Source organism: Cupressus sempervirens, chromosome 6 (genome assembly GCF_028749045.1).
Source record: "Cupressus sempervirens isolate cs-2001-9-10 chromosome 6, ASM2874904v1, whole genome shotgun sequence".
Classification (NCBI taxonomy): domain Eukaryota; kingdom Viridiplantae; phylum Streptophyta; class Pinopsida; order Cupressales; family Cupressaceae; genus Cupressus; species Cupressus sempervirens.
Window position 1 is genome coordinate 698,872,319 of NC_143123.1, and position 13,453 is coordinate 698,885,771.

General features: G+C 31.2%; 2 protein-coding genes across 2 annotated transcripts; both read right to left on the bottom strand.

The window, feature by feature from the left end:
• Positions 1–10,460: 10,460 nt before the first annotated feature.
• On the bottom strand, positions 10,461–11,454 carry LOC149554153 (G-type lectin S-receptor-like serine/threonine-protein kinase SD2-2). Its single transcript, XM_089790447.1, has 3 exons — positions 11,302–11,454; positions 11,178–11,210; positions 10,461–10,955 (listed from the first exon to the last, which is right to left on the bottom strand). The coding sequence occupies exons 1-3, from the start codon at positions 11,452–11,454 to the stop codon at positions 10,461–10,463; spliced, it is 681 nt and encodes a 226-aa protein (XP_089646573.1).
• Positions 11,455–11,548: 94 nt separating this feature from the next.
• LOC149554154 (S-locus-specific glycoprotein S13-like) lies at positions 11,549–12,585 on the bottom strand. Its single transcript, XM_089790448.1, has 4 exons — positions 12,356–12,585; positions 12,012–12,296; positions 11,848–11,914; positions 11,549–11,740 (listed from the first exon to the last, which is right to left on the bottom strand). Exons 1-4 carry the CDS (start codon positions 12,583–12,585, stop codon positions 11,549–11,551), a joined length of 774 nt encoding a protein of 257 aa, XP_089646574.1.
• Positions 12,586–13,453: the final 868 nt, after the last annotated feature.

Here is a 13,453-nt window from a genome sequence, read left to right on the forward strand (position 1 = left end):
CTATTTGTTTATTGTCTAACATGCATACCTTGTGAGCCAATAGGCTATTATAGTTGAGACATTCACCAATTTGGTGATGTCTAATACCAAAAATGTTTTGGAGGCAAAAAAAAAAGGTGACGACAACAGAGCAAGGAAATGGTGGTTCTTGAAAGTCATGCTTGATGACAATCATATTGTCAACATTTATTATGTTGGTTTCTTAATAGTTTACAGAAAGTTCTAGGGTGACTTACGGGAGTTGGCAATAGGGTGGAGATGGCCTTGGTTGTAATAATGACTTGATCTTCTAAGATTAATCCAAGAAAAAAAATCTAATTATATAAGAATACATTGGCCCCTGATCGTTTTAACAAGACAAAGTAGACCAAGAATCTCGTGCAAGCTTCTATCTAAATGTGAAATCCTTTGTTGACTACTAGATATGTAAAATAAAATACTTCATGAAAAAATTGTTCCCTAAATTGGAAATATATAAGTGGAAGAAACAAGTGCCCTCCCATGATGCCAAGGGTGAGAGTTAGGCTGACCATGAGCAGTCCCATTCTATTTTTTATGTTTGATGAAATAACAAATGAATGCACTGATTTAGGAGCTACAAATTCCGTATCTGTGTGTCTTTGAACAATGCAACTTTCCTTCTGATCATTCTCAGACCCTATAATTTTTTTCTTTCAACTCCAACAATAGGCCACCCCTTGGCCATATAGAATCTCAATTTTATTATCTACTCTTCTACGATTGTTTGTCACTTATTTATCAACAAAATATACATCATAAACATCATCTTTATCAACTATTTTGTATGCTCTTTGTTCTTGTCATGCTTGTAGAATCATCTTTTCAATATTGACAAAGGTGAACCATCATCTCAAGAGAAATTATTTAACTAAGATTTTTTTGTAGATTTTATAATAGTTCAGTTTGATCAAGCACATGCCTGTTGCCCTTTTCTTCTTTAAACTTTTATTTCATTTTTTATTGTGTGAATGAGACTATATTTAGTAATTTCATGGATATTAAATTTTAATATATTTGGTAGTTATAAAGTTGTAAATTAGATATAATATTAAAAACAAATAATGTAGATAAGTATCTTTAGAGTTTTAGATAGCCTTGTTTAGACATAACACTCTTCTAAATGTTTGAATCTTTAGTTTCCAACATGCCATGGTAGTTTTAATCATGTTTTAGTTTCTTCTATTTTTGGAGACAAAATTAGCACATTTAAAAAATAACACAAAAGAAGCTGGTAGTTGGGAGCCCTCATAGAGGAATGTGTGTTTGCTTAATTTGTCGATCCTGACTTACTATTTGCCTTGGACTTAAATTTAAGTTTGGGTGGTTTAATAATTTTTAAAGAGGTCTTTAAGTTTCAATAATAAAATGAACATCAACAAGTCAACCTATTTGTAGAGGAAAACTCTTGATGTATAATTTTAGAAATATAAATTTACAAGCACTGTATGTAAACCATCTATGAAAGACTACAAATTTATTTAGTTAACTACTTGTTTAATATAATTAGTTGTGCAGATTATTTATGAAACAAGTGCGATGTAGTTGCTTGTATTTTTTGTAAGACATAATGGTTTAATTAAGTAGAATAAAATGGTTATCATCAAAAATAATTTAATTTTACTTTTTTTTAAAAAAAACTATTTCAAATTTATATATTATTAAATAATATATTTATAGCATAGTTGTATATTAAAAATAAAGAATAGTTGTATCTTAGTGTATTAATATTTTGTTCAATTTTATTTAAAGTATATATATATATATATATATATAAACAAACACACACACACACCTTCATATGTTTATATATTTGTGCATCAAAAAATATAGCCTTAGAATAGGGATACTTCCTGTAAATTTCCTCCTATAAGACCCAAATATCTAAGCCAATCAATTGCAAGTAAAATAGTTTTATTGGTTTAAAAACTAAAAATATCACATATATACCTTAGAAAAATAAAAAATCAAAAATCAAAATTAAAATATTTAAACATAATTGGTTGGAAGGAAAAAGATTAATCACTGTTAAATAGAAGTGATTGCAATAGTATATTGCTATGGCAAATACAATAACAATTGAACACATGTTAGAGAAGCACTTTAAGCAATCATTAGACCCTTGGAACTTGGACTAGTAGTATAGTTATAAAGTAATGTCCAAATCAACTATTGAAATACTCTCAACTCCATAAAAATGATATATAAAATTATTTGTATTACTTTTGTGATGCCACATACATATATGATACAAAGGCACTAAAATATAAAATACTTGTTGTTGTCAACTGGGATTAGCAAGGTCAATAATGAGAATTTTTGGTAACAAACTTTTATGAATTAATCAAGTTATAGATTTCTTACACAAAAAATTTGAAGCAAAGAATGTAATTGTGAATATGAAAGATCTCGTACAAGTACTACATTAATGCTTATAATGTAAGGTCCATTATTTAGTAGTGTAGCTTATCATTGTTGTACTCATAATGTTATAGGAACCATGAGGATCGTTGGTTGTTTGGGAATAGTTTTTGAAAGAAAGTAACAATCTATTAGTTTATTATATTACATATATAACCAAGATTTTTTTGAGTAGTTTTATTATATTTATAGTTGCATTTGTGGAAAACAATTTAGCTACCTCAGTTTGTACAGCATATTACATATAAATTTTAAAGAAAAACTTACATATGGTTTTAGAACTTTTCCTTCTATTAGATTTGTGCTTACAAATTAGCAATGAGAAAATGGTCAAGTAACTTTAGTGTGTGTTGAAAGAGTATTTTTATCTTGGTTTGTTCTAATTATCATTGTTGTGCTTGTAACATTCTAGAACCACAAGAACCCTTGGGTGCTTGAGAGTAGATGTTGGAAGTGTAGGAAGAATGGAAGCCAACATTTAGTTAGGTAGCTTATGATTATTGTACTACTAAAGTCATGAGAACTTTGAGAATTGTTGGTTTCTTGGGAATAGTTTGAAAGAGAGAAATCAACTATTAATACCTTTTATAGTGAATATTCCAGACTAAAGACACAAAGTGAGTCAAAAACCAACATAATCCCAATCACAAAATAATCTTCAAGTATTTAACTATTAGGATCATTGTTCAATCTAATTGTCATTACTAATGTTCTTCCTTTACTAGGTGAATTTAATTAGTTTTATAATATTGACTATTTAAAATATATTTTTGTTATTTTTATTTTTACTTTTACTTTTAATAATATTTTAACTTTTCATAATCAATATTGGACCATATAATTCATAAATTTTACTCATTAAAATTTATAATTACAAAAAGATATTTTCTCATTTAATTAATATTTAATTATCAAATGTAAATATATATAAAAAATTTATAATAGTAAAAAAATTAAAATGTAATGTAAGTTGACCATTTTATGATTGATATTTAAGAAAAAAAAAATCTTAAATAATTCATTTAAAATTATTATTTTTTAAAAAATAATCATTTCTATTTATTTAAATCTTTATAATATTTTTAACTGATTTAAAAAAAAATTATTTTACTAATTTTATCTCAAAAATCAATTTTAAGAAGGAAAAATAAGTTATTTAATATTGTTACATTTGAAATAAGTGACTTCTTTTGTATTTAATATTCTAGTTTGTATTCTTTATATATTTTTTCATCATTATTTATAACTCTTTTATAAAAAATAATAGCCAATAAAAATATTTATAACATTAATTTTTTTAAAATCTTTTTATCAATGTTAAGTTAAATAATTACGAAAAATTAAAATTAATACTGAAAAAAATATACATAATATCCACTAAAAAATAACTATCAATTTGATAGAATATTAATTAATGATATCTAATAAAATATAGACCTTGGCATAATAAACACTCTTAGTTTAGATAGATTTTTGTCAATTATTTAAATTCTATTTATTTACTAAAAGTTTTAGCTATTACATTTAAGTAAATAAAACTAATTCTTACCTAAATACAACTTAACATCAAAAAAAAATCATTATTAGATACTTTAAGTATATTTCTTCAAAAATTATTTAACATTTATTATTATATTAATAAAAGATAAATATAATAAAAAAATATTTTGAAAACACTAAATTGATTATTTACTAAAATATTATAGTAATTATTAAATGCTTTATTTACATTAGAATAAGTCATATTATTATTTATAAATAATAATTTCATATAATTTTATCATTAGATTAAAAATAGCTTTATCCAAAACATATATTTAATTCAAATAACACTTAACATCATTTATAATCCTTTGTCAAGTAACACACGTAGACTTCTTATTTATTTTAATAAAATAAATAAAGTCATCGTTCCATCTATAAGATAATGACTCGGTGTACAATTTAAATAGGACAAAAACAAACAACTCAACGGTAAAGGTATTCAAAAAAAAAAAAAGCAGAAATAAGGAAAGAGAAGCACATGAAAAATGCAATTATGAGTAACACAAGAATAGATTTGTAAACCCTAATCAACCTCATATATTATTAATAAAGATTCTCAAAGCATTCATAAGGATAATTATTAGATTACTTTAAAATATTGATTGAGGGAATTTATTTAATATATCATTCAACAATACAAAAAAATTATAGTATTTCAAATAGATCAAATATCAAGTTACAATATCACTGTTTTCTCCTTGGTCAGAATCTATAAAGGCCACTTCCAATATAATACCTAATCTTGTCAAAGATCCCAAGTTACATTGATCTACCTAGAAAGGATGGCCCACAAATTGCAAAAAGAAAAGAAAAAGCATAGAAAGAGAATCATTGTCTAACCAAATTTCAATACCTCATGTCAACAATAGTTTCACACACTTTATTAAGCTTGTCAAAGGCTCATTAGGATTTACACACCTATATTGTATTTGATATCAAATTTCCCTTCTCCTATGTGCTTAGCAGCCATTTCTACCAACTTGTTGATAAATAAAACCTATTGGCTCCTCCTCATCACATGCATATAAGCACATAACTACTAGTACAATTTATATAACAAATGATGAGCGTTGAAAAAAATGTCCTTGCATATAGTTTAAGAGTTGGTGGTGTAAGTATTTAGATACTTTAACACTAAACTATGAATCCCTCATCTCGTGCATATTAGATAAGGCCCATGCTTGTCTTTGTATTTTAACTCCTTGTTGCTCGTCTCCATGACTTAAGGTGAGGTCTCATTGATGGCCACTTCCTAAAAAATAGAGTTCGAGATTATGGATTTTGTTTAGGAATATTTCAAAGTTGTTGGTCCTAGCAATCTTGTAGTCAATTTCGGATTAAAAGTTTAATCTCTAAAATTGAAAGATGTTGGTCCTCTCATTAATACATATCTATGTCGTGCAACAATAAAAACAAGTTAAAAAAATTAGTTTCCTTCTAATTTTATTTTTACTGAAAATTTAAACATAAATGGTTACTAAATGGCAAATAACAATCTGAGACAAATTTTGTTCCCATCTCATTTTCATCCGCTTACTGAAAAATAAGAACTCCTAAATACAATTTAGGAAAAGATTTCAAATATTCACATAACAAAAATAAATCTTCACGTTATCTCTTCTTCCTTGAAAGTAGAAGTTTAAACCTCCTACATATCTCCAACATACCTATGATAGAATAATTAAACTTTTCATACTATTACAATTGACTTATACATTTACATTAAAATTTGGCTTGGCTATATTTTTTAGAACCGTTTTCCATGAAACACGAGAAATAAATTTTACTTTGTGGACTACGACACCTGACTTATCCACACGTAGACTTGTATGACTGGCTTAGCCACGGAGCAGCATGACTACGACGACTGACTTAATCCCGGGGAGCTGCTTCTGCGACGACTGCTTTACTGGACTTGTCTGCCCAAAAATGTTTCTCCAAACCCTTTCCCACCTAACTATGAACCAACATAGTTGTTTCCCGGCCACAAAATTTAAAGCATTACTTTCAGATTATTAAATGTGAGAGCGTAGTGCATTCCTAGCTCTTTGGTATGAATCTGCAGCTCACATGTTTGGAAAACTGGGGAGTTAATTTCTAAATCCAAGGCCTCTTGGAAGTGGCATTTATCTTTGACGAAAATATCCACCTTAGCATTTATTTTTAAGTACATTTTAAGGCTTGAGGAGGTTCATTCCATAACTAACGATGGGTGAAATCAAGGGAAAAGTTCTGCTTAAGCCTGTTATGCTGCTCAAATTTCTGTAAAAATGTCCACTTTCAGATTTATTAATAATAGGTGAAGCTGTGAAGCTTTTGGCACTATTTTTGGCATACCCGATTTGGGGTTTCTTGAGAAATTTGGTGGATCTTTGTGATACTAGTTGTTTGATCTTGAAAATCTGATTAGAGGTGTGAAATATCATACAAAATTAGTAAAGGGACATTTCACATGACTTCTTAGTCCACACCATTCGCATTAAATAGTTTTTTTCTTTTTGCTACGTAAAGTGTTAATCTTTTGTTATTTGATTTATTATACTTTAAATTTTTATTTGAAATGAATTTTAATAATAGTGGTAAGCTATTTTTAGAAATGATTATGTAAATATTTTTTCAGATCATACTTCCATATCTATCATCTGAATGAAAGAGAAATAAAAGGAAAGAATGCTGGATCATACAATGTGATGTAAAATTTGAAGGAAAAATCCTTACACAATCTATTTCAAAAATAACAATTGAAAAATAAATTTTAATAATAAATGACTGTAGGATTCTTATATTCTTATATACTTATTCCAAATATTTTTGTAAACTTTGATAAAATCTTCCTTAAAATTACAATGCACGTTCAACAATTGAATTTAATTAGACTATCCCTATATACACAATCTATTCTTTATTTAAAAATATTTACTATTTTATTCAATGACATTCCATTTGTTTTCCTATAAATTTTCTTTAAAAATCTATATTAAAATATTAAATTGTATAAGCCTTTATAGATATAGATCAAAAAAGTTTATCAAACTTATATTTTAATTATTATCGAAAATGATCATTGCTAAGATTGCTAACATAAAGCTGATGAATTCTTGCTAATTGTTCTTGTAAGAATCAAATTTCACCGACTTTTTTCCTAAGAAAAGCTTCACAACTAAATATTAGCAACATAAAAAAGATAAATAGATAAAATACAATTTTTAGAATTCTTTAATAGGATTAAAATGAGATTTAAGTTATTTGTAATAAGACAACTCATATTCAAGAAATGCAACCCTCTTAGCAAGAGCAGTTACCTCTGGGACCGAAAATTGTGAGGAGAAAGGTGTCAAGATAAAGGAAAAAAAAATTATATGTGTCCTAGCACCTAGATATTATCCATAAAATTGTTGTAGGGCATTGCCATATTATCATTTAAATTACCATGCTAGACATGTAAGTAAAATGTGGGAACATGGACAAGATATTATCTATGCAATATGTTGAAGAAAATACCAGTCCTACTAAATATATTATTGTATCCTACAAGCTACTGTCTATCTGACATGTTAGAAACACACTTATGTGGCTAACTCTATCAAAAATGCATGCCAAATTTGAAAGCACATGTGAGGTACTAGTATTGTTTTAACATTTCCAAGTGTCTAGTCAAGCCCTTTAATAAAATATAATATATACATAATCTACTAGTAACATCAAAAAATGCTAAAAATTCTATCTTCTCTTTTAAACTGTCAACAAAAACCCTAACGTTCCTTGAACATGACACACCCACTTTTAAGAAAGATTTCATCTTTCTATTTTTCATCAAATTTTCTCAATATAAAATTAAAAATACTACTAGGAAAATTGAAAGCTGATAAAAAATAATTGAAATCTAGAAATTTGATTAAATAGGAATTTATCTCAGTCTATGGTATAAATGGGCTTGTTTTGCAATTTTTTCAGGTCCCAATGCAACAATAAACGTGTAATAGCAAGTCAAAAGCATTAATCCCCACCTTCTAAACAAAGAAAAGTTATCTCTATTTGGACAACTCACAAATAATCATGTATAAAAAAATATGTTGGTCACCACCTTCTAAACAGAGAAAAATTACCTATGTTTGGACAACTCACAAATAATCATGCCCAAAAAAAATTATGTTGTTCTCTCTCTCCAATCAACTAATTATAGATTATACAATTGACTAGGCATGAATCAGAAGATCCAAATAGAAAACAAGGGCAATGAGGCCACATCAAAATTTTGATGGCTTTTACAATCCAAACTTTGTGCCGAAAAGTAATGGCAACCCATTTGTTCGACGTTTCTAGTTTTACAAATATCTGGAAAGAAAAAATAGAATTAGGGATGATGAGCAGTATAGAACAATAGAGCCCAGCAAAATAGCAAACAGTCCTCTATACAACCCTGCCTGCAACGCTATCCTTTTGGGAGCACATGTCAACTTGCAAAGCCCTCCAAGTTTGAAGTTTGGTCTTAATATAACATGAATTGAGATTGGATGTGAAGGGAAACCAAGAAAGAATAATATTGATATATATGTCATCTATACATTTGAAATTTGTAGCAAAGATAGCTGAATACAATTTTCACAAGTTTTATGTAACTATTCAATTGGGGCCATTTCACAGATGTTTGGAGAACAATTGGTATTGTCAACTTCCTAATGAAATCTATAAGGTAAACATGCACATTTCTAAATTTTACATTGCTTAAATTCAATTATGACACTTTTTTCACTTTTTCATAGCCATTTTCCCATGCACCAATTTTAGTGATTCCTTTTCATCTTACAAATTGCTCAAAGTTTCTTCAGTCAATTCAAACATTCACTTTTAAAAATAGTTCCAAAATCAACTAAAGTTTCAATAAAAACTACTTGTGGATTAAACTCATTCAAAACAATCCAAAAGTACTTGATATAGAGGTCAATATAAAAAAGACTGCAACATCAACGAAATTTTAGGTAGAAAAAGAAAATTCAATAACAAATCACCAACCCATAGAAAATTAACTAAGCGTGAAGTCAAAATTCAGCAAAAATGGTTCCATCAAATACTCAACATAAGCAAAAATAAAATAAAAAATTATATGAAGTTGCATATAAAAAAATAAAAATCAACAGAAATTCTCTAGAAACATGAATTTGTGCAAGGAAAAAAGTCTCAGTTGTCATCAATCTTTAAAATATCTCACCAAATGCAAAGAATCCTTTAATACAAGCTTTGATAATCCACACCAAGCAATTTTTGCAAAAAAGAAATGAAGATCTAAATCTCCATATTAAAATAACACAATTTAAGATACGACAAACAAGTCATAGAGAAACCAGTTTAGCGAGTAATAATTTACATATCGGATTAGATAAAACTTGTGATTGTCTAATGAACACATGAAATTCCTCAACCCTAACTAGTATTGTTGCAGCAAAGCCATGTTAATGTTTGGTTAGTCCAGCGACAAATTCTAGAAATATTTTTTGCTAGGTATAAATTTCTTCTTGTCTTTTCAGTTGAATTTGACAAGTTTCACCAGATATGGATGAACAAAGATAAAATGTTGCATGCTAAAAGACATTAGCCATCTGTAATAGCCTCATCTGTAGCAGCCTGTTATTTGAGTGAGTCACGTGAGGCTCATGTAACAAGACACATAAAATTTCTAGAGAAAGACACATCTCTTGTCCCTGCTAGTTATCCTAACTCTATTTTTGATCAATTTTTGAGGCTAAAAAACAAAAAGACCACCGAGAAAAAGCAACATGCCCAATGAAGAAAGAGAAATTAAAATGCTCTAAATTGCGTATAATGAATTTTTTCATGCCAACTATAGGTTAAAATGAAGACTGAAGAACGTGCACAATTACCTAAGCAGAACTAATGAGAAATAGAGCATTAATAACTTTAGTTCCTGGGATCAATAATATAACAAAACAAACATTAAGAAATTTGGCAAAGGAAAGGAGAGCGAATTCCCTTGAGAGTTTCCATTGTGATACCTTACATGTTTCACTAATTTCTTGCATTATTCAATTATAATTTGGAAAATGGTATTGTGAAGATTTGGAGGAAGGAGCTCCATTCATGGTCGTACTAGACAAGAAGGGCTTTAAAACTAATCTTTGCATGACATACAATATTTAAGCCGATTTAGAAATCCTAAATTTGATTATGTCTTTTGGACCTTTCTACAGATTGTTGTTAATGACCGGATTTTATTTTATGATTTCCCACAACACCAGAATGTCACAACATTAAGGCGGCAAGCCCAATAGAAATAAGCCTATTGGCTTAAAAATAGTCAATGATTAATCTTTCAGATCTTCAAAAATCTAAACTATACAATAGAATTGGGAAGGTCAAGCATTTTCCATGTTGATACCAAGAGGCAACCACAATCCATGTGCATAAAACACTGCAAGTCTAATTTTCGTGTCTTTCACAACTATTGAAATCTATTTACGTCATATATCGCCACTGCTACTAGTGTTTTTTTGGTCTATTGGATTATCCATAAGCACATAGTACTGAATTTGTGAAATTTGTGGCTGCAACTTCCCTTCCAGCGTTAGCACCACTTGCCTTATGTTCGGCCTCACTCCCTCATACTTTTCAATGCATAACAACCCGGCAATAATTGTTCTTCTCACCTCTTCACTGTCAGTTTCCTCTGCAGTTCCTGCCTCCACAATATTAATTGTGTTGCCGTTGAAAATTTGTGAGGCAGCCCATGAGGGAAAGTAATACTTAGTTGAGTCTTGAATGCTTAAATCCAAATTTCTTCGGCCAAAAATGATTTCCAAAAGCATCATACCAAAACTGTACACATCAACCTTGGGAGTAATGGGAAGACCAGAGATCCACTCTGGAGCCAAGTATCCTCTCGTTCCTCTTGTTGTAGTGAGAACACGGCTGAAATCTCTACCCACAAGCTTTGCCAGTCCAAAATCTGCCAACTTCTAGTCAAAAAATTATTGTCGAGAAGAATATTTTCGGGCTTAACTTCGCAGTGAATGATACAATCTCTGCATTCTTCATGGAGATAAAGTAATCCTCTTGCTATGCCTAACGCGATCTCAAATCGAGTCTTCCAGTCGAGTACCTTATGTTTACCTTTAGATTTATTTGAGAAGAGTAAGGAACTAAGAGAGCCATTACACATGAAATCATAAATCAAATACCTTCTCTTGCCTTCTGCATAAAAGCCTCGGAGCCTGACTAAGAATGATAAATTAGTTATAGAGAGCTGATTTCTGCTCGGAATTGCTTCTCATCTTGTCTCTGTACACTGTTCATCTTCTTTACCGCCACAAGTGTACAGTCTACCAGACGTCCTTTGTACACCGTGCCAAATCCTCCGCTCCCCAGCTTTGTCCTGAAATTCCTAGTTGCAATCTTCAACTCAATGTAGCTAAACATTCTTAGAAGAGAAATCGAGGAATCTGCATGACTCTCCATCGATCGTAGCGTTTACAGAGGCAGCTACTCGAATAAAAATATTTGCATTGGTTTTTGATGGAAGAGAGGTACGCAAGTTCAAAATATCGCCTGACTAGATTTGGCAGGGCCCTGAAGGCGGACTGAAAGCAAACGCAGTGCAAGAGCAGTTGAGGAGGCAGGCTTTCTGGCAATGTTTCTTCGTCATTGTAGGGTGTGACGATGCGGATTCAGCAGCAGCCAAACTGTTGTTCGGATCTTGTAATCCGTAGGTGCTTCCATTTTTGGCATGGCAGTTTAAGGGGCTCTGTCGAACACAGCCACTCGATCACGACTCTCGCAAATCCCAAGCGCGAGTGTCTTTTGGGGCTAAGCCTTGTACGCAGCTGCAGAACTGAAAATTGTTGGAGTTACAGATTCCGTAGGCGCCGCAGAGACCATATATGGAACAGGGTTCTGCTGGTCGAGACCAGAACATATTCTATTTACCGTCATCAAGCAGATCATATGCTTGCATTCCTCCAGACTTTGTTAGGACGAAACGTGAGAGCATATTCTTGGTACCATTCAATGTATACTTGACATAACAGCCAGAGTGAGTGCTTTCAACGCCGACATTGTAGAAGTAGACTTGGTTTATCATCCATGGGATTTCACTGAAAGACTTGCCATCCCAAGTTCCATATTTCTCCGTTTGTTTGGTTCCAGATGGGTCTGCTTGACAAGAGAAAATCCCAGGAGAAGGATCTACTGGGCTTTTCCAATAGACGAGCTTTTGCTGCCCACCGAAGCTCATCCCTGGCAACAAGGTGTCGACGGGATAGTCAAAACTCTGCCAAACAGCTTTAGATTTGTTGGCATCACTGCACATCACAAAATTGCCAGAATCTAGTAAAACAGCCTTTTGGTCACATTGGCAGACCAAAGAGATGCACCCATTGCGTCAAACAGTCCAAGATCACCTCCTCCTGAAAGCTTCAAAACGCCAGAACTTTCTCTCGCAGGAGTCTCCCTGTTGGCCACCCAAACAATCGTATTCTCTGTTATATTGGCATTCCAGATGCCAATATACCAGTTACTCGTACCATCTGGGCTGAAAAATCCCAATTCAGATGTGCCATTTCTCGAAATTATTGTCTGATTTCTAGTCATCGATTCGCCCAAGAGAGTGTCCACCTTTGACTGCAGAGCCGTGAGTTTTCAGTTGGATACACACTATAAATACACAGATGCAGAACTTTTTATTGGTTTCGTCCATCACTCCCAATATAATTTACTATCTAGCGCTCAAGTAGTAAGGAAATTATGCTCAGCCGGAAACACCCCAGAAAGAGAAACCTCACTCCCAACTCAAAGTTTCCAATTTCCCAGAAGCGAGATGTGAAAATTCATTTTAAAGAGGTTGGTGTGCTTGCATAACGTAGGGTTTAAAATAAAATAAAATTGTTTTTTGGGGATATGACTGCCATTCACAAAATTAAGCTGAGGGTGAAAAGTATAGTGTTCTTCCAAACGCATGGAAATTTATTTGGTAGTGTTGCGTAACAAAGACTTGAGAGAAGCAACTCTGCCCATATGTCAAACGTTGGCCACGATAGAGAGAGGAGAAAGAGTGGCAGAGTCATCCAGGGGAATTAATATGCGAAGACATTTGGCACGGGAAACATATGAAAAGTTGGTCATATGTGCAAAAGTCTTTGAAAGGGCCAAAGTCGGTCATATGAGCAAAAGGCATCGAAAGGGCAATGAATTATTAATAGAGGAAGAGTCTAGGCGTGTGATTTTAACTATTTCACATTAAGCTTGGCATGTTCCGTGACCTCTTGAACAATCATAATGCTTATTAGTCCTGCATATGTAGGCGGAGACTATAGTTTTCAGTCTCTTTTTAACTAATAGTTCATGTTTTGAAAACTGTGCAAAGGGAAAAAAATGTTCATTAATCTTATGGTCTAAGTTAATTTCTCTATTAAGTGAAATTTTAGATTTTAAAAAAAAATTCAATTGAAAATTAGAGAAG